General features: G+C 40.8%; 2 protein-coding genes and 1 gene segment (V, D, J or C); 2 read left to right on the top strand and 1 right to left on the bottom strand.

Annotated features, from left to right (window-relative positions):
• The first annotated feature begins 323 nt into the window (after positions 1-323).
• Positions 324-2,866, top strand: LOC139634394 (pro-opiomelanocortin-like). Its single transcript, XM_071500825.1, has 3 exons — positions 324-406; positions 1,096-1,216; positions 1,652-2,866. Exons 2-3 carry the CDS (start codon positions 1,100-1,102, stop codon positions 2,144-2,146), a joined length of 612 nt encoding a protein of 203 aa, XP_071356926.1. The 5' UTR covers positions 324-406; positions 1,096-1,099; the 3' UTR covers positions 2,147-2,866.
• Positions 2,867-5,541: 2,675 nt separating this feature from the next.
• Positions 5,542-18,879, bottom strand: LOC139634484 (immunoglobulin kappa light chain-like). The gene is made up of 4 exons (XM_071500939.1): positions 18,757-18,879; positions 18,322-18,649; positions 8,999-9,030; positions 5,542-6,019 (listed from the first exon to the last, which is right to left on the bottom strand). The coding sequence occupies exons 1-4, from the start codon at positions 18,806-18,808 to the stop codon at positions 5,685-5,687; spliced, it is 747 nt and encodes a 248-aa protein (XP_071357040.1). The 5' UTR covers positions 18,809-18,879; the 3' UTR covers positions 5,542-5,684.
• LOC139634474 (Ig kappa chain V-III region MOPC 63-like) lies at positions 7,011-15,111 on the top strand. The segment is given in 4 exon segments: positions 7,011-7,077; positions 7,185-7,505; positions 13,763-13,798; positions 14,622-15,111. Coding segments are annotated over 4 exon segments (738 nt in total).
• Positions 18,880-20,786: the final 1,907 nt, after the last annotated feature.

The raw sequence follows: 20,786 nt of genomic DNA, 5'->3' as shown, positions 1-20,786 counted from the left end.
TAGAAACATTTTTTTTTTCAAAAAATCGACAAAACACAGTTGCAAATGGTCTGTGTTTCCATAGAGTGATGTTATGTGAATAAATCTGGGTTTTCCAGCGGTTTGCCTCTTGGTTGAACTCCCTTGGGCATGAAATGACAGGTGCCACAAATGCAAAAAAAAAAAGATATTTCATTGATGGTCCATGCAGGAGAGCGTGTTTACAAGCATGAATGAGAGATGGGGAGATGACGTGATCTTGGAGTGTGTGTGTGTGCGTGTGTGTGTGTGTGTGTGTGTGTGTGTGGCTGAAAGGATATAAAACTGGACGGTCAGTAGGAGGGACAAAGGTGGAGGGGAACAACAGAAGTCTTTGTTCAGCAGCCGAACAACAGGAAAACAGCAGAGGGAGAGACAGGACAGTGTGGTGAGTATCTTCATGATCTGTTCATATAAATATATTTTTTCCAATTAATGTTTTTAAAACTGCTTTTTCTTTATTTTCATTATTTTTCAAGTTAAAAACATCGACAGCCTCAAATAAATGTATAATATATGCGTTAATATTAGTTTTATTACCAATACAATAGATTCAAATAACCAGTGTAAAATATAAATAAAAACAATATGAAAAAAATAAATGAGACATCCAGACAACTGACGAGACATTCACTGTATATACATAATGAAATTTAAAGCAAAAAAAAAAAAAAACATGGAAAAAACAGTAAAATGAGATTTACATGTATTTTTAAAGCAAAGCAATACTGATGATGATGATGATGATAATAATACTTGAATGCTTATACTTTATTCCTCCGTGCTGTTTATATGTTATTATTAGCCTGGGATTAACACTGTAAATGTTAATAAAGTTTAAATAAAGATTTTTGTTGTGAAAATAATTCTATTTTTATGATTATTATTGGATTATTTGGATGATTTATTTCTAAACTGCTGAACCAGCATTGAGCTTTGGAAACACAAACTAAAGCCAAATAAATGCAGGTGATTTGTTGTGATGAGAGGACTTTATTTTGTAATCCTGCAGCAGAACACAGAGATAAAAATGCTCCTCATGTAGAGTATGTGTCGCTGTCTCTGATTGGCTCTCAGGAGAATGTGTCCTGTGTGGCTATTGGTGGCTCTGACGGTTGTGGGCGTGGCAAGGGGAGCCGTCAATCAGTGTTTGGAGCATCCCAGCTGTCAGGAGGTCAACAATGAGAGTAGCATGATGGTAACACAGCACACACACACACACAGTTTACACAGGTGATAACCTCAATAGATTGAATAATAAAAAGGTATTAAATGTATTTTGACATGATTCCTGTAGCATATTATTCTTGAGTTATGGCCTAAAATATTTTTTGTGAGCTTACAACTCCTTGATCTTTAGTTGCTAGATGCTAATTAGCCAGTTGCTAACTTGACCTGTTGTTTGCAGGCAGTGCACTGTGGGTTTTTAGAGCATCTTTGCTGAAAACAAGGGCCTGCTGATAAGAAATGCGAGTGTGAAACACAGTAAAGTTGCTGTGAAATTAAAACACTGTACGGTGGCCCTGAGAGCTCAACCCGCTGCAGCTTAAGAAAGCACCAGCAAATTCAGAAAACATCTTCATCAATTTGACAACACATTTAATGAACACATCTTCTCTGTCTTCTCCTGCAGGAGTGTATCCAGCTCTGTCGGTCCGACCTCTCTGCCCAGATGCCAGTCCCTCCGGGCGATGATGACCTCCAACCTCCCTCTCTGTCAGACCCAGAGTCTCTGCCTTCCCTCTCTCTTTTACCTCCCTCCCCTCCCTCTTCCCCTCAGGCCAAGCGCTCCTACTCCATGGAGCATTTCCGCTGGGGAAAACCTGTTGGGCGAAAGCGCCGCCCGATCAAACTCTACACCTCCAATGGTGTGGAGGAGGAGTCAGCTGAGGTTTTCCCTGGAGAGGTGAGGAGGCGGGAAGCAGAAAGCGAGGAGCAGGGGCAGCTCCATGATGTCCAGGAGAAAAAAGACAGCACATACAAGATGAAGCACTTCCGCTGGAGCGGCCCGCCGGCCAGCAAGCGCTACAGTATGAGGAGCAGGGACGAAGGCGGCCAGAAACCACTGCTCACACTCTTCAAAACCATCAACGGCAAAGATGGACACGAGCAGAAGACAGAGCAGTGAGGAGGAAAAGGAGGGAAAGAGATAGAAAGAAGATGAACAGACAGAGAGAGTTACAAAAAAACACATTTGACCCCCCCCCCCCCCAAACAACAGGCAACCCTGTCTCCTAGAAATTATGTTTATGTATCACTAATTAGTTTTTCCTTTTACATCCTGGTGAGAAAATGCCATGATTATGTTCACAAACAATCACAATGTTTTACGGCTGCAACTAAGGATCATTTTCATTAATGACTGAGTCCAATTTGAGGTTGTCACATGTCTTGTTTCGTCCAACCGACACGCCAGAACCCAAAGATCTCCAAAGAGATGTGCACTGATGTAAAACAGAGACAAACAGGAAATATTCAGAATTGATGTGGGCATTTTTGCTTGAAAAGTGACTTTGCTGTGTTGCTGATTATTTTTCTGTGGCTTGTCTAATCAATTAACTAATAATATTAAATAATTTTTGAGTTGTACAATATTTTTTTTTCCAAGTGTAGGAAGTGCTACATTTGTGCACCAGCAAACCAGACCTAGACAAACCTGATGGAGCAGAGTACCTGAGGTTTGAGTGTTGAACTGTTTCTTTCTTCTTTAGTCGTGTATGAATGTGTAATGTTCTAAAGAAATACTTCAGATTTGAAGCCAACTTTTCAGGGACTTCACCTGAGTGCTGTGAGTGTTTAAATATAATAAAAACATAATGAACATAATAATAAAAAGAGTCTGATCATACTTCAGTTGTTGTGTATTTGTATCGAAAACAAATGAAATTCTGTCATTAACAGATGGACATCATTACATTTCTTTTTAAATGTATTTACTATTGTAAACAAATAATATAGCAATATAATTTCTAGGAGGCAGGGTTACAACCAGGACTGCAGGAAGATGTTTGAAGTTGGGGGTGCTATAGTTGGAGGAGCTCATTTTGTAAAAATCCACATTGAGTGTCTTGATACAAATACAACATTGGCCTACAACAAATCTACTGCTACACAGACCAAAACATCACCAGCAGCAGCAACAGCAGCCATGTCTATAAAACTGTAACACAAATGCTATTGCACAATAATAGCTCACAATAATGCCATTACATTGCAATACACATCTCCAATGGCCCATTGTGAACATATCCAAATACACATGTTTCTTTTTACTAAAGGTATATCAGTGTGATGTTGTTGTTATTGACAACCAAATGTTGAATTTCTCGGCGGCAGCTTATAATAAACCAAATATCTTACCTTGAGCTGCAGGCCAGCGACTGTCTTAATCATCAGTTTTCTCCACTGCTTTAAGCAAAACACACAACCTGATCGCTCTCTGCCACGTAAAGAAGCCACTTCCTTTAGCAAATCAAGTCGGTGTAAATGCACGGCTGAAAGTTTCTGGCTGGAGAGGCTCCTCAAATGCTGCCAAGTCATTGTTAGCTGGACGCCTGGTAGCAGCAGGCTACATGGTGGAGGTGGTAGCGTGGTTACTCTGACAGGGGCTGTCGCCGGCGGGCTCTGTCTCCGAGGAACGACTACAACCAAACGACAGCGATGGAGTTGCTGCTCAAGCTGCTCTCCTGAGCAGGCTGGACTTCAGCTGTGCTGCTTTCAGCTGCTGGTTTACCAAAAACGTTTTAAGCGCAAGTCCTTGAACTGGTTCTCAACGCGACAGCAGCATGATGCAAACATGCAAATCCTGCCATAGAGTTGAAATGACCCGCCCTATTCTGTCTCAGATTGGATAGTGATCCCTGCCTTCGTTAATCGGATTGGCTAGTATTAACATGAATGGCAGTGGTTAGGATTAGGGTGAGAGTAAATCATTCTGAGGCTGGGAAAAACTTAAAAAAAAAAAATCTCTCTTCCCGTGCCCATGGTCACAACCAACCCACCGTGACCTCACCCACTGGTTTGTGAACTGCAGTTTTGAAGCCTCCCGTTTGTAATTTGTCCGTCACCATCTTTGTTTTTTGAAACCAGAGGAAACCATATTTGTAGGTGTAGAAGGTGGAGCTGAAGAGGAGCGAGGGGCAGGTACAGTCTGTCAATCACACAGTAGCCACGCCCTAATCCATCCCCTGCTTTATGGTCTATTTTCCTCTAAATGGACCATAATTTAAAGAATGAACATCGTGTTGTATTAAAGAAGACTTGAAACTAGCGATTGAGACCATAAACTCTTTAGGAAACGTTTACTGAGTTAAAAAATCAAGTGAGAAGTCGAGACATTTTCACATAGATTTCAAGACAATCAGACTTTTTTTTACATTGGTGTTACCTCCTGATGCCCTGATGGTCATTAGATAGAATACAGGTTCAAGGTTCTTCTGCATTGGCTCCACTTTTCAGACCTGGAGTTGTAAATACAGTCTGTGGTTACAACAGGACAGCACTGTAGATCAGTGCCTGCCTATAGTGGCTATCTTTAAACTTAACAACTTTTGACTTTGTCTAAACTTACTTCTATAACCACATTGTATGGATGACATTATGCATTGAGTTGGTTCGGCATGAACGAACTGACAAACCGTAAAACAACCGCGAAGCTCTGCCGTCCACACTCGAGGCAGTCGCCTCGAAATATCAAAATAAAACACAAAAAAATGAAACTAACAAACCATAAAATAAACATGTTACTGATAAATGGCGCTGCCTAACAAAACTATTTGATTAATGTGAGTGCGTTCTGAGTGCCACCTCTATGGTGTAGTTGGGTTCAGGATACTAAAACTAAAACTTTGTTTAATTGTTTAAGTTGGGAATGATTGTGGTCATGATTAAATGTTAATATCATAAGAAAAGAGAATATAATATGTAATTACATTTCTTAAAAATAACCCTATTTGTTGCATCCATTTACCCTGACCCACTCAATAAAGAGGTACACCCCTCCTGTAATTCTTCACATGCCCACATGAGGTCACTGTCAGGACTAGAAATGGGTTGTTTTATGGTGCAGTCACACCAAAATCTGCCAGACAAAGTGGACAGGAAATGGTATGGGTAGGGTTGTAAAACACGCTGTGTCTCAATTTGCATACTTTCATTCTCATACTTGCTAGTTTGAGTGCATAAGTGTGTTCACACTGACAAGTATGGCAACACTGTGAGTGCTCAGCTGGTTCATCAAAATGGTAAAAAAAGACAGTCTTTGTGGATCCAATGAATCTATTGTTTTCAGTGAAGGCACCAACATGTTACTCCAGTTATTCACTAATGAAGTTATGAATAGATGTTGATGATTAAGATATGAAGTATATCAGCATCACCATAAGCAATGAAATTGATGTATAGGCTACAGTGAGGATAGGAAAATGTAAATGTTATTCATTTCCACACGATCTTTTATGTTACAATACAGTATATAGTAAGTTATATGATGTTTCATATGACATTCAAAATAATACACACAGAAACTGCTAATTTGGTGAAATCTTTTATTTGTTCTGTACCATCGAGAGAGAGAGAGAGAGAGAGAGAGAGAGAGAGAGCAGGAGAGATTGCAGACTGAGATCAGTAGCAGAGTAAAACCAGGAGCAGAGTCCCAGTGAGTCAGATCAGGACTGGGAACACTGGTCTCTCCTCAGTGTCTCTGAGACCAGAGTCTGGGAGCCCTGAGTGGCCTCACAGGTCACAGAGTCCAGCTTCCCCCACTGGTCTGCAGGGAGCCTCAGGGTGCTGCTCCAGCTGTAGAGGCCGTCCCTCCCCAGCACCCCGGGGCTCCTGCTCTCCTCCCAGCTGCTGCTGCTGATCCTGCTGCCCCCCACCTTCCAGGCCAGACTCCAGTCTGAGGGGAAGCCCTTGTTGGCCAGGCACATGAGTGTGACCTTTCCCTGCTGCGGCTCCTCACTGGAGGGGGGCAGCACTGTCAGGGTGGGGGCAACTTGACCCACTGCAGAGAGAGAGATGAACAAAGTTTTTCTGTGGACTGCAGCAGAGGAGACGACTCCTTCTGTTGGTCGTCCTCAGATTGGATGAAACTGCTTATCAGTTTCTCACTTCCCTCTCTAAGATCAGTAACCATGGCAACAGACAGGCATCACAGCTGAACCATGACAACAGACAAGTTTCAGGACTAAAGATAAAAAGTTTAAGGTTCCCCTGATGTGTCAGTGTTTCATATGTAAAATACTAATTCAGAGTTTTATACTGAAAAAAAACTATATATTGGCAAATGTGAAAAATGTCAGTATTAGATATTTTTACGGTTTACAATTTCTTATCGGAAACAGAAACAGTCTGTTTATTTTGTTCATTCAAAATGAACTTTGTTAAAATACAGATTTACATTAAAACTCATCAAATGAATCCCACTCATACTGAATGCTTTTTAAATATATCAGTGATGTTTTAAGTTATTCCACACACTGTGAAAAATTGTAATCATTGAGGAAATCAAAGGAAAAAAGTATGAAATATTTGGCCCATGTGAAATGTAAAGACTTTAAATAATATTTTATCCATAGAGAGTACTTTTATTTCCAGTCTGTATTTCTCTTAGAAATTGTTGAAATTTAAATTTCACCAACAAAAAACTTTAAACATTCAAGCATTTTAGTGAATTCAGTCCCAGATCCACATCTAAAGTTATTTAGAAAATAATTATCTGACCCTGAACATTTGAATGACTCAAAATTATTAAATTTCTCCTGCAGTGAAATACAAATATTAGAGAAGATGTTTATTGAAATAAAGTGATCCATTGATAAACAGCATGATCAGAGTGATCAGGTCCCTGTTGGAGTCAGTCAGAGCATTTCCATAGAGAGCCACTTTGCATCAGCAGCATCATGCTCCAGTGCTCTCGGAGAATTTATAGACCTGACAGTTGAAGACTGGATGACTGACAGCTGCCCTTCATCACAACAGAAGACACACAAATCCTCCTCATCAAAAACATGACTTTGATCTCCGTCCTCATCTGGACTCTCCTCTGCTGCTGCTTCACAGGTAAAGTCCAGAGAATCAAACTCCTCTCCTCTATCAACATCCGTCCCTCTGAAATGAAGCCGACAAAACCATGACTCTGCTTTATGTTTGTGTCTCTGTGTCCTCAGAGTCCAGAGGACAGGTCACAGTGACTCAGCCTGGAGCAGTGAGCTCTGCTCTGGGAGCCTCCGTCACCATCACATGTAGGACCAGTCAGAATGTTCATGTTTGGAGCAACTACCACCTCTTAGCCTGGTACCAACAGAGAGATGGAGAAAAACCTAAACTGCTTATTTATGGTGCTACCTATCGAGCATCAGGGATTCCAGCTCGTTTTACAGGCAGAGGATCAAACTCTGACTTCACTCTGACCATCAGTGGAGTCCAGGCTGAAGATGCAGCAGTTTACTATTGCAAGAGTGAACACTACATCAACAGTAAGCATCTGTTCACACAGTGAAAAAGCATCGTACAAAAACCTCCCTCAGTCACTGAACAGAAACTGAACTGAAACTGCTGCGCTCATGTGAACATGTTGATGCTTCAGTCTATTAACTGGAAAGATAAAACCCCAAAGAGCTGACAGTCTCTCCACTGCATCTACATGTTCTAACATCAGGTCAAAGGTCATATGTGAAAGTCATCATGCACAGAGCTGCTTGTTAGTAAAAAGTCTTTACATATGACCATCCATACCTGCAGCTCCCACCAGGTTGAGGATGTGATGCTGCTTTAACTGAGAGTCTGAATGAATCAGTTTGTCCAATCATTTCTGTCCAATCATGTCCCTGAGACCTGATCCAGAAACGACAGTAGTCACTGCCCTCATATACTTACATGCAGGTCTAGTTTGTTGTTTGCTTTTATTCTGTCAGACAGAAATATGTATTTTATACATTGTGCTTCTGCTTTGCATGTTTGAGTTAGTTTCTAACAATGAAGCACAATGTGATCTTCTTTGGTCCACATTTCTATTAACATTAATATATTTCATTTTACTGTTTTGAAATTCTTGCGTTATGAGACTTTCTCTTTCATATACTGAATTTATTTAGTACTCAGTGATGAAGTGTTTGTAACAAGATGACAGCTGACTATCAAAATCAAACAGGAAATGATTATAATCAAATCAAATTCTGATGCATCTTCTAATCTAATCTTATATTCAGAAATGTATTATCAGACAAACACACACACATATAATCTGTTCTGTATAAAAACATACACCTCATCCACTATATCTACAGATATGTGGTAATACATAAACATGAAAATGTTCCTTAATACAATTATCTAATTTCAAGCATCTGATCAGAGTCACACAAAAAGAGGTGGATAAAGTATCACAAACATGACTGAAGTAAAAGTACAATTACTGCATAAAAACAGGAAAGTAAACGTAGCCAACAACATAAATACTGAAGTTAGAGAACAAAGGTATCAACTGTAAAAAATGAGATGTGAATTTTTTAATGATAAATGATCAACATCCAAACAGAAGAGGATCATTTCTTTAACATGGAGAATAGATGAAGAAGGTCAATGCTGCTTGTTTCAGTCTTTCTCCATCACAGCAGAACATCATTGTGTGAACCTGGTTGCATCCTGAAGCCAAGTTTTCAGAAGAGAGTCTCACCCTGAACAAGGAGCCCCAGGGTGACCAGCATTGACAGTATGATTGTTGAATTTCTATTAAGTTTTTCAAGACACTAAGGAATATTTGAAAAATTATTTGTTTGTTGTTATTTGTGTCACCCTGTCTTGTTTTTGGAGAACTGATGTCATATAGATAAATATGTCATTAGAACTGACAATTTAAACACCTGTCATCTATCAAAAAAACTACTTTATGAAATGCTAGATTTCTGTATGTGTGTCAATGGCCAGCTGTAACCTCCCTGCTGACAGTAATAAACTGAACTCTCTTCAGTCTGAACTTGACTGATGGTCAGAGTGAAGTCAGTCCCAGATCCACTTCCACTAAATCGATCTGAAACTCCAGACTGGTGGCTGATCGCATAAGAAACCAGAAGTTTAGGAGCTTCTGCAGGTTTCTGAAGGTACCAGTGAAGGTAGGAACACATACTCGAACTGGATTTATATCTAATAGAGACAGTCTGTCCTGGAACAACAGACTGAGATCCAGGAGACTGAGTCAGGATGATTTCTCCTGATGATTCTGGAAAACATGAAAAAGAGGAGAAGGGTTATTGAGACAAATCCAGCTTGGAGAAAGATGATCAACACCCAAACAGAAGAGGATCATTTCTTTAACATGGAGAATAGATGAAGAAGGTCAATGCTGCTTGTTTCAGTCTCTCTCCATCACAGCAGAACATCATTGTGTGAACCTGGTTGTATCACATCATGATGTTTCCCCTCAGCGCTGAGAGCGAATTTAAATCTTCGAAGACAAAAGTGATGTGATTTAATTTCTACCAACCAGCTGTGACACTGGTTTCTGTGATGTGTGAACTTCGAGGCTGATGAAGGTGAAATTCCTGTATTTGATTTTTGTTTTTCTTTTAGGTAAGTTAGTGGATAAAACTACAGGTTGTTTTGGCAGTGCTCACCCTGACACCTGTTTCTATCATAATTATAAATAAATTGATTCTCCTGACTGCAAATTGTTGTGGCACTGGACAGGAAAAGGGGAAAGTTGATTTTGTATGATATGCTCATGTTTCCCCTTGGCCGGGAACAACATCAGTGAACTGTCTCTGCAGCAGCTTCCAGCTGCAGCAGTCAGTTCAGTTTCTGTTCAGTGACTGAGGGAGGTTTTTGTACGACGCTTTTTCACTGTGTGAACACCCACTGACTGTCTGCATAGAATTCACCCTGACAGTAGTAAACTGCTGCATCTTCAGCCTGGACTCCACTGATGGTCAGAGTGAAGTCAGAGTTTGATCCACTGCCTGTAAAACGAGCTGGAATCCCTGATGCTCAATAGGTAGCATAGTAAATAAGCAGTTTAGGTTTTTCTCCATCTCTCTGTTGGTACCAGGCTAAACGGTCTGAGCCATGAACATTCTGACTGGTCCTACATGTGATGGTGATGGAGGCTCCCAGAGCAGAGCTCACTGCTCCAGGCTGAGTCACTGTGACCTGTCCTCTGGACTCTGAGGACACAGAGACACAAACATAAAGCAGAGTCATGGTTTTGTCGGCTGCATTTCAGAGGGACGGATGTTGATAGAGGAGAGGAGTTTGATTCTCTGGACTTTACCTGTGAAGCAGCAGCAGAGGAGAGTCCAGATGAGGACGGAGATCAAAGTCATGTTTTTGATGAGGAGGATTTGTGTGTCTTCTGTTGTGATGAAGGACAGCTGTCAGTCATCCAGTCTTCAACTGTCAGGACTATAAACTCTCCCAGAGCACTGGAGCATGGTGCTGCTGATGCAAAGTGGCTCTCTATGGAAATGCTCTGACGTAAATGTGTTCATCAAGTTAAAATGTCCCCAAAGTGATGGTTTCAAGAATAAAATGTATTGTCACAACCATAGAAAAACATGTACACACACTAACATACACACATGCAAACACACAAGTCAATATTTGTATAATTATACAGATCTGTCTTTGTCATAAAATGTATGTGTATATTTTGATACCAATTAAATAACAAAATTCACTTGACATGAATCTCATTTTACTCTGGTTGTTTCCAGTCATCATTCAAACCTTAACTGCTTTTAACAGAAAATCCATCAACATCTCAGGAATTATTTCATTAACACATCATAAAATCAGCTTATTGACCAATGATGTTTTGTTATACGTCAAAAATGATTTCACTTGTAGTTTGTAATTGCAATGTATTTGATATTCCCATCTTTCTGTTGTTCATCAGATGAGTTGAAGCAGGTTTTCTGGTGACTCCCTCCTGTTCTGAACATGGAGAAAATCCTGTAAATTGTTTAGAATCCACATTTCACCAAACTCAGGTAATGTAGTTAAATTCCAAGTATTTTTCTCATGTAAAATTTAATAAAGTTGTTGTGGAGGTCTGTTGGAGTCAGTCAGAGCATTTCCATAGAGAGCCACTTTGCATCAGCAGCACCATGCTCCAGTGCTCTGGGAGAGTTTATAGTCCTGACAGTTGAAGACTGGATGACTGACAGCTGTCCTTCATCACAACAGAAGACACACAAATCCTCCTCATCAAAAACATGACTTTGATCTCCGTCCTCATCTGGACTCTCCTCTGCTGCTGCTTCACAGGTAAAGTCCAGAGAATCAAACTCCTCTCCTCTATCAACATCCGTCCCTCTGAAATGAAGCCGACAAAACCATGACTCTGCTTTATGTTTGTGTCTCTGTGTCCTCAGAGTCCAGAGGACAGGTCACAGTGACTCAGTCTGGAGCAGTGAGCTCTGCTCTGGGAGCCTCCATCGCCATCACATGTAGAACCAGTCAGAATGTTTTTGTTTATAACAACGAGCACCGTTTAGCCTGGTACCAACAGAGAGATGGAGAAAAACCTAAACTGCTTATTTATGGTGCTACCACTCGAGCATCAGGGATTCCAGCTCGTTTTACAGGCAGAGGATCAAACTCTGACTTCACTCTGACCATCAGTGGAGTCCAGGCTGAAGATGCAGCAGTTTACTACTGTCAGAGTCAACATTACATCAACAGTCAGCATCTGTTCACACAGTGAAAAAGTGTCGTACAAAAACCTCCCTCAGTCACTGAACAGAAATTGAACTGACTGATACAGTTCACTGAGGACACACACACACACACACACACTATTCTGTATAAAAACATACACCTCACCCACTATATCTACAGATATGTGATAATACATTAACATGAAAACATTTCTCAATACAATGAGCTAAACCCAAGAATAATTATTTATTTTTTCATGGTCATTAACCCCTTGTCTGCCAAGATCAGTAGATGGATCTGAATTTCAAGCATCTGATCAGAGTCACACAAATAGAGGTGGATAAAGTATCACAAACAAGACTGAAGTAAAAGTACAGTTACTGCATAAAAACAGGAAAGTAAATGTAGCCAACAACATAAATACTGAAGTTAGAGAACAAAGGTATAAACTGTAAAAAATGAGATGTGAGTTTTTAAATGATAAAAATAACAAATTAGAAACTGCAGCATCCTACTGTCTTTTCCTTTCCTCTTCTTTGATGTGGATGTGACTGAGATCATTTCAACCACAGATGTCGTCCTCAGGTGAAGAAGTGAACATACACACATATATATGATGGACTTGTGATTAAAGGTCACGTCATCATCCCCTGATTAGATCACCTGTTTCTTACACCAGGATCTTCTGTGATTGTTGTTTCCTATATCCAGAAAATCAGAAATACAGAGACCATGTCTATTATGGTCAAAAGTAAATATAAAGAGTGTCAACATGTTACAGTGTCTTTAAACCTTGATCCTTCCACTAAAGCAGTCCCAAGTTCCAGGTCCCAGCACAGACCCTCACAGACCAGGTGTGATCCGCCCACATCCAGGTCTCTGTGATCACATGATGACAATAACATTACACAGGTGTCATCAGCCTCTAACCTGACTGAACATGTCTGACATCATAGGTCTCATTTCAGCTCGTTGTTGAAATGTGATGTCAGTCATGTTCACATGATGTTATCAACAAATCCCATCAATCCACCAGTGGATGGAACTAACTAACAAGTCTTGTCTGTGTATCCAAAACCTGAATGACATCTTTAGATTTGCTGTACAGCTCCATTGCTGTCTGTTAATTATTAAAAAAACATGAGTGAGCCACACTGTTGCACTGAGTGACATGTTCCTGGATTTCAATAAAATAATGGAGCTGTAGTTTATTTAGAAACAGCTCCATAGACTAATAACAGCAAAGATATTCATGGTACCTGGTTGAGGGAGTGTCCGCACCACACAGTTCTTCACTTTCCCCATTTAGATCCTGTGTCATGCTGTCAGTTTATGTTGTCCACCCTGAAGAAAGCCTCTAACACCCTGAGCCTCAGCTGCTGAGAAGTCCAGGTGGTCCTCAATACAAAGTTCCTCCTGGTCTCTCTTGAGAGGGACGGATGTTAGAGGAGTTTGATTCTCTGGACTTTACCTGTGAAGTCAACACGCTCTCACCCCAAACTCGTCACAGTCACTTGGTCAGGACCTCCTGGTGTCACTTTTGAACTCCTTTAGCATCATTTTTAATCATGCAGTTTATCTGATACAAATACAGACTGTGCTTTGTTGAAAGTTGATGCATGAATCAAACAGACCAAAGCCTTTTGTCAGAGACGTATATGAGCTGAGACAACATCATGGTTTTGAAGTCACACTGAACTTTTTCTGTATTAAACCACACCACAATCTTTCTCCAACATTAACCAAGTGCTGTGAGTTTCTAAATGAATTTAGTAATGCTGTACTGTTTTATTTCATGTTCAACAATGAAGCTAAAGGTTCCTGACCAAACGTCCATATGTGATGAGCTGGGAGTGAGAACATGTAGGTGAAGCAGCAGCAGAGTCAAATACTTTTATTTCAATATTAATCTATATAATAGAAAAATATACAGTCTGGGATTTTGTGGCTATTGTCATTTCTCACATCAGCTGTTGAAATATCACAAACAGACTCATTTTGGTGAGTTTGTTTGTTTCAAAGTCAGAGAGCCGTGTCTCTGTACAGTGAGAGGTTTTTGTACGACGGCTCAATGAGTTTGTATCACTGTGGTGGACTTTTGGTGGAGGAACCAGACTGGATGTTGGAAGTAAGTGAATGTTTATGAACAGATTTATTTAAGGAGCTGTTTTTCATTTGATTTCTATTACATTCAGAAAACCAGGAAAAGAAGTGACCTTTCCGTGTCAATGTACAGTTTTAAAAGAAAACTTTCGCAACTTGAGACAAAGCTTGTTTTAACAGTAGAAATTGTAAAAACTCATGATAAGGAAAATTAAATACTGAGACAGAGAAAATCCTCATTTCTAAATTTAACAGTAAAGCAGCATCTTGAGGGTTTGTAGATTTATTTTGTTTCAAAGTCAGAGAGCCGTGTCTCTGTACAGTGAGAGGTTTTTGTACGACGGCTCAATGAGTTTGTATCACTGTGGTGGACTTTTGGTGGAGGAACCAGACTACTGTCTAACAGTAGATCTGACTTAACTGTTTTTCTCTTGATAGTTTTATCAGTAAATGTGTTTCACTATAAATGAACCAGGACTTTCGAAACATATTCAGTTATTTATGAATTTCTTCAAACAGTATTTTATTCTTTTCATTAAATTGTGTAATATAGACTACAGTAAAATGTAATTATTAAAATGTGAAATCAGCTTCTTGTGTTTCCAGTGTAGTTTGATGTATTTCAGGTCAAAGTGTCTGATGATTGTCTCTGTGCTGATGTGCATGAGAGGCTTCTTAAAGGGAAGTGAAACAATGTGTGAGTGAGTGACTGGTGGAGCAGAAAAACCATCTGACAGAAACTCCTTAAAGGAGAAAATCAACTCTCACACTGTAAAGGTGTCCAAGTGTCTGCTGTTTGATTGACAGCTGTGTGCTCCCTGTCCTCTAAGCTGATTGGTGTCTCCTAGGTAATACCCGTCCCACCCTGACGGTGCTGCCCCCCTCCCAAGAGGAGCTCCATCAGACGGAGGTTACACTCATGTGCCTGGCCAACAAGGGCTTCCCCTCAGACTGGAGTCTGGCCTGGAAGGTGGGGGGCAGCAGGATCAGCAGCAGCTGGGAGGAGAGCAGGAGCCCCGTGGTGCTGGAGAAGGACGGCCTCTACAGCTGGAGCAGCACCCTGAGGCTCCCTGCAGACCAGTGGGGGAAGCTGGACTCTGTGACCTGTGAGGCCACCCAGGGCTGCCAGACTCTGGTCTCAGAGACGCTGAGGAGAGACCAGTGTTCCCAGTCCTGACCTGACTCACTGGGACTCTGCTACTGGTTTTACTCTGCTCACTGTGACACTGTCTCTCTCTCTGTTTCTTTCTCTTTTCTCTCTCTGATATGTTTCCTTGTTCTCTGTAATGTTTGTAATTTCATTATTTCCACATAATAAAGTTCTGTTCATCAAATAAATTCTGCTTCCTTCTGTAGTTTCATTACATCAGCAGGTGATTATGATACTTTCTCACTGACATGAAATTTTACTCAGTTGATAACTCTCCCTGGTTTAAACTCTATGCTAATTGTGGGTTTTCAGTGACTTTTTACAAATGTGTTAAATGTTTTGGTCAATTGAAATTTTTTTCACCTCTACTCCAAAGCAGAGCTCTTAAAGTGATTGTTATATGTTGTCTGAGGATCAGAAATCTGCTGAGTCTTCGTTGGACTTTCAGGAGTAGAAATATAAAGTCAGGTATCATCAGTGTAAAGAGAGATCCAGAATCTCTGCACTCACTCTGCAACTCTCTCTCTCTCTGGGTCTCTGTTTAACATGGCTTTTATACATTTTAAGAGTGCTGTTTCTTTTCTAGTAATGCTGAAATATTCAATATTTCAATAAATATACTTTGATTACATGACTTTATTGAATAATTTTGTTTTTATTTGTGTGTCCTGTTTTCATCGTGATACATGTCGGCTTTCTTGCTGCTGACGTCTTTATACTAACAGCTGATCCATGAAACCCAAATTGACTACTGTCATTTCTGGATCAGGTCTCAGGGACATGTCATTGCTTGGTGATGATCTGAGAAAAAGAAATGCAGGTCTGGACGGACAAAAAAAAAGGTAATTTTAACAGCAAGCAGTTCTGTGCATGATGCGACCTTTGACCGTCTCTGTGCTGGATGCAGTGGTAAATTGTGAACTGTAGCTGCCCTGAACATATAATTGTGTTTCCCCTCAATGCTCAGAGAGAGGACTTTTCATATTCTCAAAGTATAAGGGTAAAAATGTAGGTTAAACTTAGTTTCCACCCAGCAGCTCAAAAGGATGATGTGAATTCTGTGACATGAGAATTTTGATGCTCAACAGAATAGTTTTACTGTATTTGTCTTTCTGAGGTTTTGTTTTTCAGACATCACAGAATCTACAATGAGAGATGTGAAACCCCAGATGCACCAAATGTTTATAGATAAATACAGATGTTTTAATTATATTTCAATCTGGTCAGACATGAGGAAATATCAATTCCAACTTTGCAACATCAGAAATCCTGATTTAGCTTCTGATCTGATTAACTTAAACCAGTGAAGAAATGAAAACATATTTACTGGCAATCAAACAGTCGTCAGGCGAGGTGGCCGGCTTCTTGGCTGAAACGTTTTTTTATTAGTGTTACAGCCTTGCTCTCACAGGTGTACAATACTGTGACACAACAATAGGGGTCGCAAACTCAATTGATAGGAATGGAACTTCCTGGAAAAGTAGCAAACCGGCCTATCTGCACCATCACTCTCCTGCAACAAAACGGCACCTGCACCCACCTGAGTCCACCTGGATCTTAAAAGGCTAATTTAGCACCAGTGAAGCAAAGACAGGGGCAGAACACAGGAGAGTTTTCACGTTCTCAAATGCACTTTGGCAATGAGGGGACCACACAAACTTTGTCTTGCCTTTCAAAAGACTTGTCAGGGGTGCAGCTACTGTAGAAAAGTTTTTTCAAAAACTGCAGTAGTAGCCTTTCATTCCCAAAAATCACATCAGCTCTTTCTTTGTAGTAGGAGCTGGGTACTGTACCACAGCCCTGATTTTAGCATCCACGGGACGCACCTGGCCCTGCCCGACCACGTCATTGTTGCCCTGGCAAACTCACACTTTGCCAGATTGACAGTTATTGTTGACAGATTGACAAATCTTGTTGTTTAACATGTAGTTTACTTCAGCTTCCATGATTTTATGCTTGTGTGGTGCAAACCTATAAAAGCGTTGTCTGATTGACATACTATCTCCACCGTTGATGTCATGTTCCATTAGATGTGTGCGTGTCTGCATATCACCAAACAAAACTGGAAAACCCCCAATTAATTCAGCCAATTCCATAGGCTGAGACTGCGTTAACAAACTGCCCAAGTTAAGCAGCGTCTCAGAGTTCTTGAGTCTACCGCAGACTACTGCATTGTCGGGCGCACCCAACTTAAAACCAGTGTGTTTGCTTAGCAACCTGCAAACAGGCAACATAAGAGATCACATGGATGTGCCCCTGAGACAATTGCCCGAAGACAAGTGACACTAACCACGCTGTCACAACACTACAAATAAAACAAATTAACGCATCCCAAAGGAGAAACGCCACACAACCTGACAGGGGAAACTCCAAACCAGTGCACCAGGGCAGCAACACTTACCTTCTCTTCGAGCAATAAAGACGCTTCCACAAACATTAACACATGGTGCATCTCCCAGGATCCATGTGCCAACTGAATAAAACCAAACTACTGACAGCCTCTAATGTGCACCAGGGCCCAATCACCTGATCAGTGCGCCATGTGCCAAAAAAACATGTAACAGTTTCAACGATCAAACAAACATATCAGAAAGTCCGTTCACTTAACTACAGTCTATGGATAAGCCCCCAATTTGTCATGACAAGTCATCAGCCATCAGCCATGACAAAGAGGGAGACAAACCAATGTTAACATTAAACAAGAAGCAGTAAAATAATAATTCCTAACAAATATGTGACACTCAGTAAGTCAGTGTGAAGTGCATGTTGTGTGAGTGGGCATGGGTGTAAGTGTTGTAAGGTGCATAAAATAAACTAAAGAATAACTGAGGACTTAAGGCAGCTCCCATCACCACCGGAGATGCTTACAAAGAGAGGGAGAGAGAGAGACATGAGTGACAGGGAGTGCCTTTTATAGGCTGGTGAACACTGGGCCCAGGTGTCACCATGAAGCACTGATGACCAGAGGTGAACAATGATGTCACACAACAATAGGGGTCGCCACATTAGTGATTGGATTATGGATTGAAACAATGCAAGTCCAGCATGTTTGTGATGTATAACAGGATGTCATCAGCATATGAACAGATTTCAGTGACTGATGCTAAAAAGGGGCTGACTGTGTGAACATCAGCAGCTGTCAGAAGCTGTCATGTGACTAGTGATTTCATGAAAAATGTAAAGATTAAATAAAACATAATAATTAAATATGAATGTCTAACAAACTGCATAAATTTATTTTTAAAGATTCAAAGCATAAACTTTGTTCAATTAGATATCAATGATCGTGTGTGTGTGTGTGTGTGTGTGTGTGTGTGTGTGTGTGTCCAGTGAACTGTATCAGTCACTTCAGTTTCTGCTCAGTGAGTGAGGGAGGTTTTTGTACGACGCTTTTTCACTGTGTGAACACATACTGACTGTTGATATAATGTTGACTCTGACAGTAGTAAACTGCTGCATCTTCAGCCTGGACTCCACTGATGGTCAGAGTGAAGTCAGAGTTTGATCCTCTGCCTGTAAAACGAGCTGGAATCCCTGATGCTCGAGTGGTAGCAAAGTAAATAAGCAGTTTAGGTTTTTCTCCATCTCTCTGTTGGTACCAGGCTAAGATGTGGTAGTTGTTCCAAACACGAACATCTTGACTGGTCCTACATGTGAGGGTGACATAGGCTCCCAGAGCAGAGCTCACTGCTCCAGGCTGAGTCACTGTGACCTGTCCTCTGGACTCTGGGGACACAGAGACACAAACATAAAGCAGAGTCATGGTTTTGTCGGCTTCATTTCAGAGGGACGGATGTTGATAGAGGAGAGGAGTTTGATTCTCTGGACTTTACCTGTGAAGCAGCAGCAGAGGAGAGTCCAGATGAGGACGGAGATCAAAGTCATGTTTTTGATGAGGAGGATTTGTGTGTCTTCTGTTGTGATGAAGGACAGCTGTCAGTCATCCAGTCTTCAACTCTCAGGACTATAAACTCTCCCAGAGCAGTGGAGCATGGTGCTGCTGATGCAAAGTGGCTCTCTATGGAAATGCTCTGACTAAAATGTGTTCATCAAGTTAAAATGTCCCCAAAGTGATGGTTTCAAAAATAAAATGTATTGTCACAACCATGTCACAAGACATAGAAATAACAAAATTCACTTGACATGAATCTCATTTTACTCTGGTTGTTTCCAGTCATCATTCAAACCTTAAGTGCTTTTAACAGAAAATTCATCAACATCTCAGGAATTATTTCATGAACACATCATAAAATCAGCTTGTTGAATGATGACGTTTTGTTATACATCAAAATTGATTTCACTTGTAGTTTGTAACTTTCTGTTGTTCATCAGATGAGTTGAAGCAGGTTTTCTGGTGACTCCCTCCTGTTCTGAACATGGAGAAAATCCTGTAAATTGTTTAGAATCCACATTTCACCAAACTCAGGTAATGTAGTTAAATTCCAAGTATTTGTCTCATGTAAAAGTTAATCAAGATTTTGTGGAGGTCTGTTGGAGTCAGTCAGAGCATTTCCATAGAGAACCACTTTGCATCAGCAGCACCATGCTCCAGTGCTCTGGGAGAGTTTATAGTCCTGACAGTTGAAGACTGGATGACTGACAGCTGTCCTTCATCACAACAGAAGACACACAAACCCTCCTCATCAAAAACATGACTTTGATCTCCGTCCTCATCTGAACTCTCCTCTGCTTCACTCAGGGTGAGGAAAATCAGTTTTCATCATTTGGAGTGAAGCTGAGTTTAATTCCATCATCTCATGTCCAGTGTTTCTTCTCTGTCTTCAGGCTCTGTTGGACAAAATGTTGTCTTGACTCAGCCAGCAACTGCATCAGTGCAGCTTGGTCAAACTGCCTCTGTTGAATGTACGACCAGTAGACAAGTGGGCTCATGCTGTTCCCCCACAAAATACTACCTGGCCTGGTACCATCAGAAAACTGGAGAAGTTCCCAAACTTCTGATCTATTTCATATCAGACAGATTTTCAGGAATCTCCCCCAGATTCAGTGGAAGTGGAGCAGGGAATGGAGTTCACTTCACTCTGACCATCAACGGAGTCCAGGCTGAAGATTCAGGAGTTTACTACTGTCAGAGTGCACATTACATCAACAGTCAGTGGGTGTTCTCACAGTGAAAAAGTGTCATACAAAAACCTCCCTCTGTCAAAACAGCAGCTGGAAGCTACTGCAGGAACTGATACAGTTCACTGACGACACAAACACACACACACACACACACACACACACACACACACACACACACAGACAGATGGTTTATATTGTTCATGGTGTCTCTAGCATTTCTCCTCCTGAACTTCAAACGGTCCACCACCAACCTCAACTACCTGAAAGTTTCCTCAAATGAAGAGAACAGGTCCAGTTGAGAAGACCAATCAGACCAGTAACATCACAATATCTGCTCTATCTGTTGGAGTGATGAATGAAATGTCAAATGAAGAGTCATATTTCATCAGCATACATGTAAAAAATCACTTCCACAATGCCTACCGTTAATCAATAGCAGCATCTAAAGTCAGACCAACAGAGGACCCAGGATGGAGCCTTGGGGAACACCAGAGTTTATACTGATAGTATCTGGTGAATGTTGAGCAAGTGAGACAACATCATCTCTGCCTGACAGATAAGGACTGAACCAGTTAACCACTGTGACACAGGAGGAACACATCTACAGTTTATATGTTAGTCTACTGGAGCTGACACATCAGTGGTGAAACTTAATTCTTTCTTTCATTCCTTTCACACATTTTCCTACACATAGACACAATTTCATAAAACACATTGAAGAATATTTTTAGCATTGTGCAATAGCATTGTGTGTGTGTGAGTATTGCAAGGTTATGATGCT

Source organism: Trachinotus anak, unplaced genomic scaffold (assembly GCF_046630095.1).
Source record: "Trachinotus anak isolate AG129_WGS33_773 ecotype Australia unplaced genomic scaffold, CSIRO_AGI_Tana_v1 ptg000016l, whole genome shotgun sequence".
Taxonomy (NCBI): Eukaryota; Metazoa; Chordata; class Actinopteri; order Carangiformes; family Carangidae; genus Trachinotus; species Trachinotus anak.
This window is presented reverse-complemented; position numbering and strand designations above follow the sequence as displayed.

Excerpts from the sequence above, each read along its gene's own strand:
- LOC139634394 (XM_071500825.1), top strand. The coding sequence starts at position 1,100 with ATGTGTCCTGTGTGGCTATTGGTGGCTCTGACGGTTGTGGGCGTGGCA. Across the intron at positions 1,217-1,651 it reads ACAATGAGAGTAGCATGATG|GAGTGTATCCAGCTCTGTCG; the intron begins GTAACACAGCAC and ends CTTCTCCTGCAG.
- LOC139634484 (XM_071500939.1), bottom strand. The coding sequence starts at position 18,808 with ATGACTTTGATCTCCGTCCTCATCTGGACTCTCCTCTGCTGCTGCTTC. Across the intron at positions 18,650-18,756 it reads CCTCTGCTGCTGCTTCACAG|AGTCCAGAGGACAGGTCACA; the intron begins GTAAAGTCCAGA and ends CTGTGTCCCCAG. Across the intron at positions 6,020-8,998 it reads TGACTTCACTCTGACCATCA|TGGGTCAAGTTGCCCCCACC; the intron begins GTCAAGTTCAGA and ends CTCTCTCTGCAG.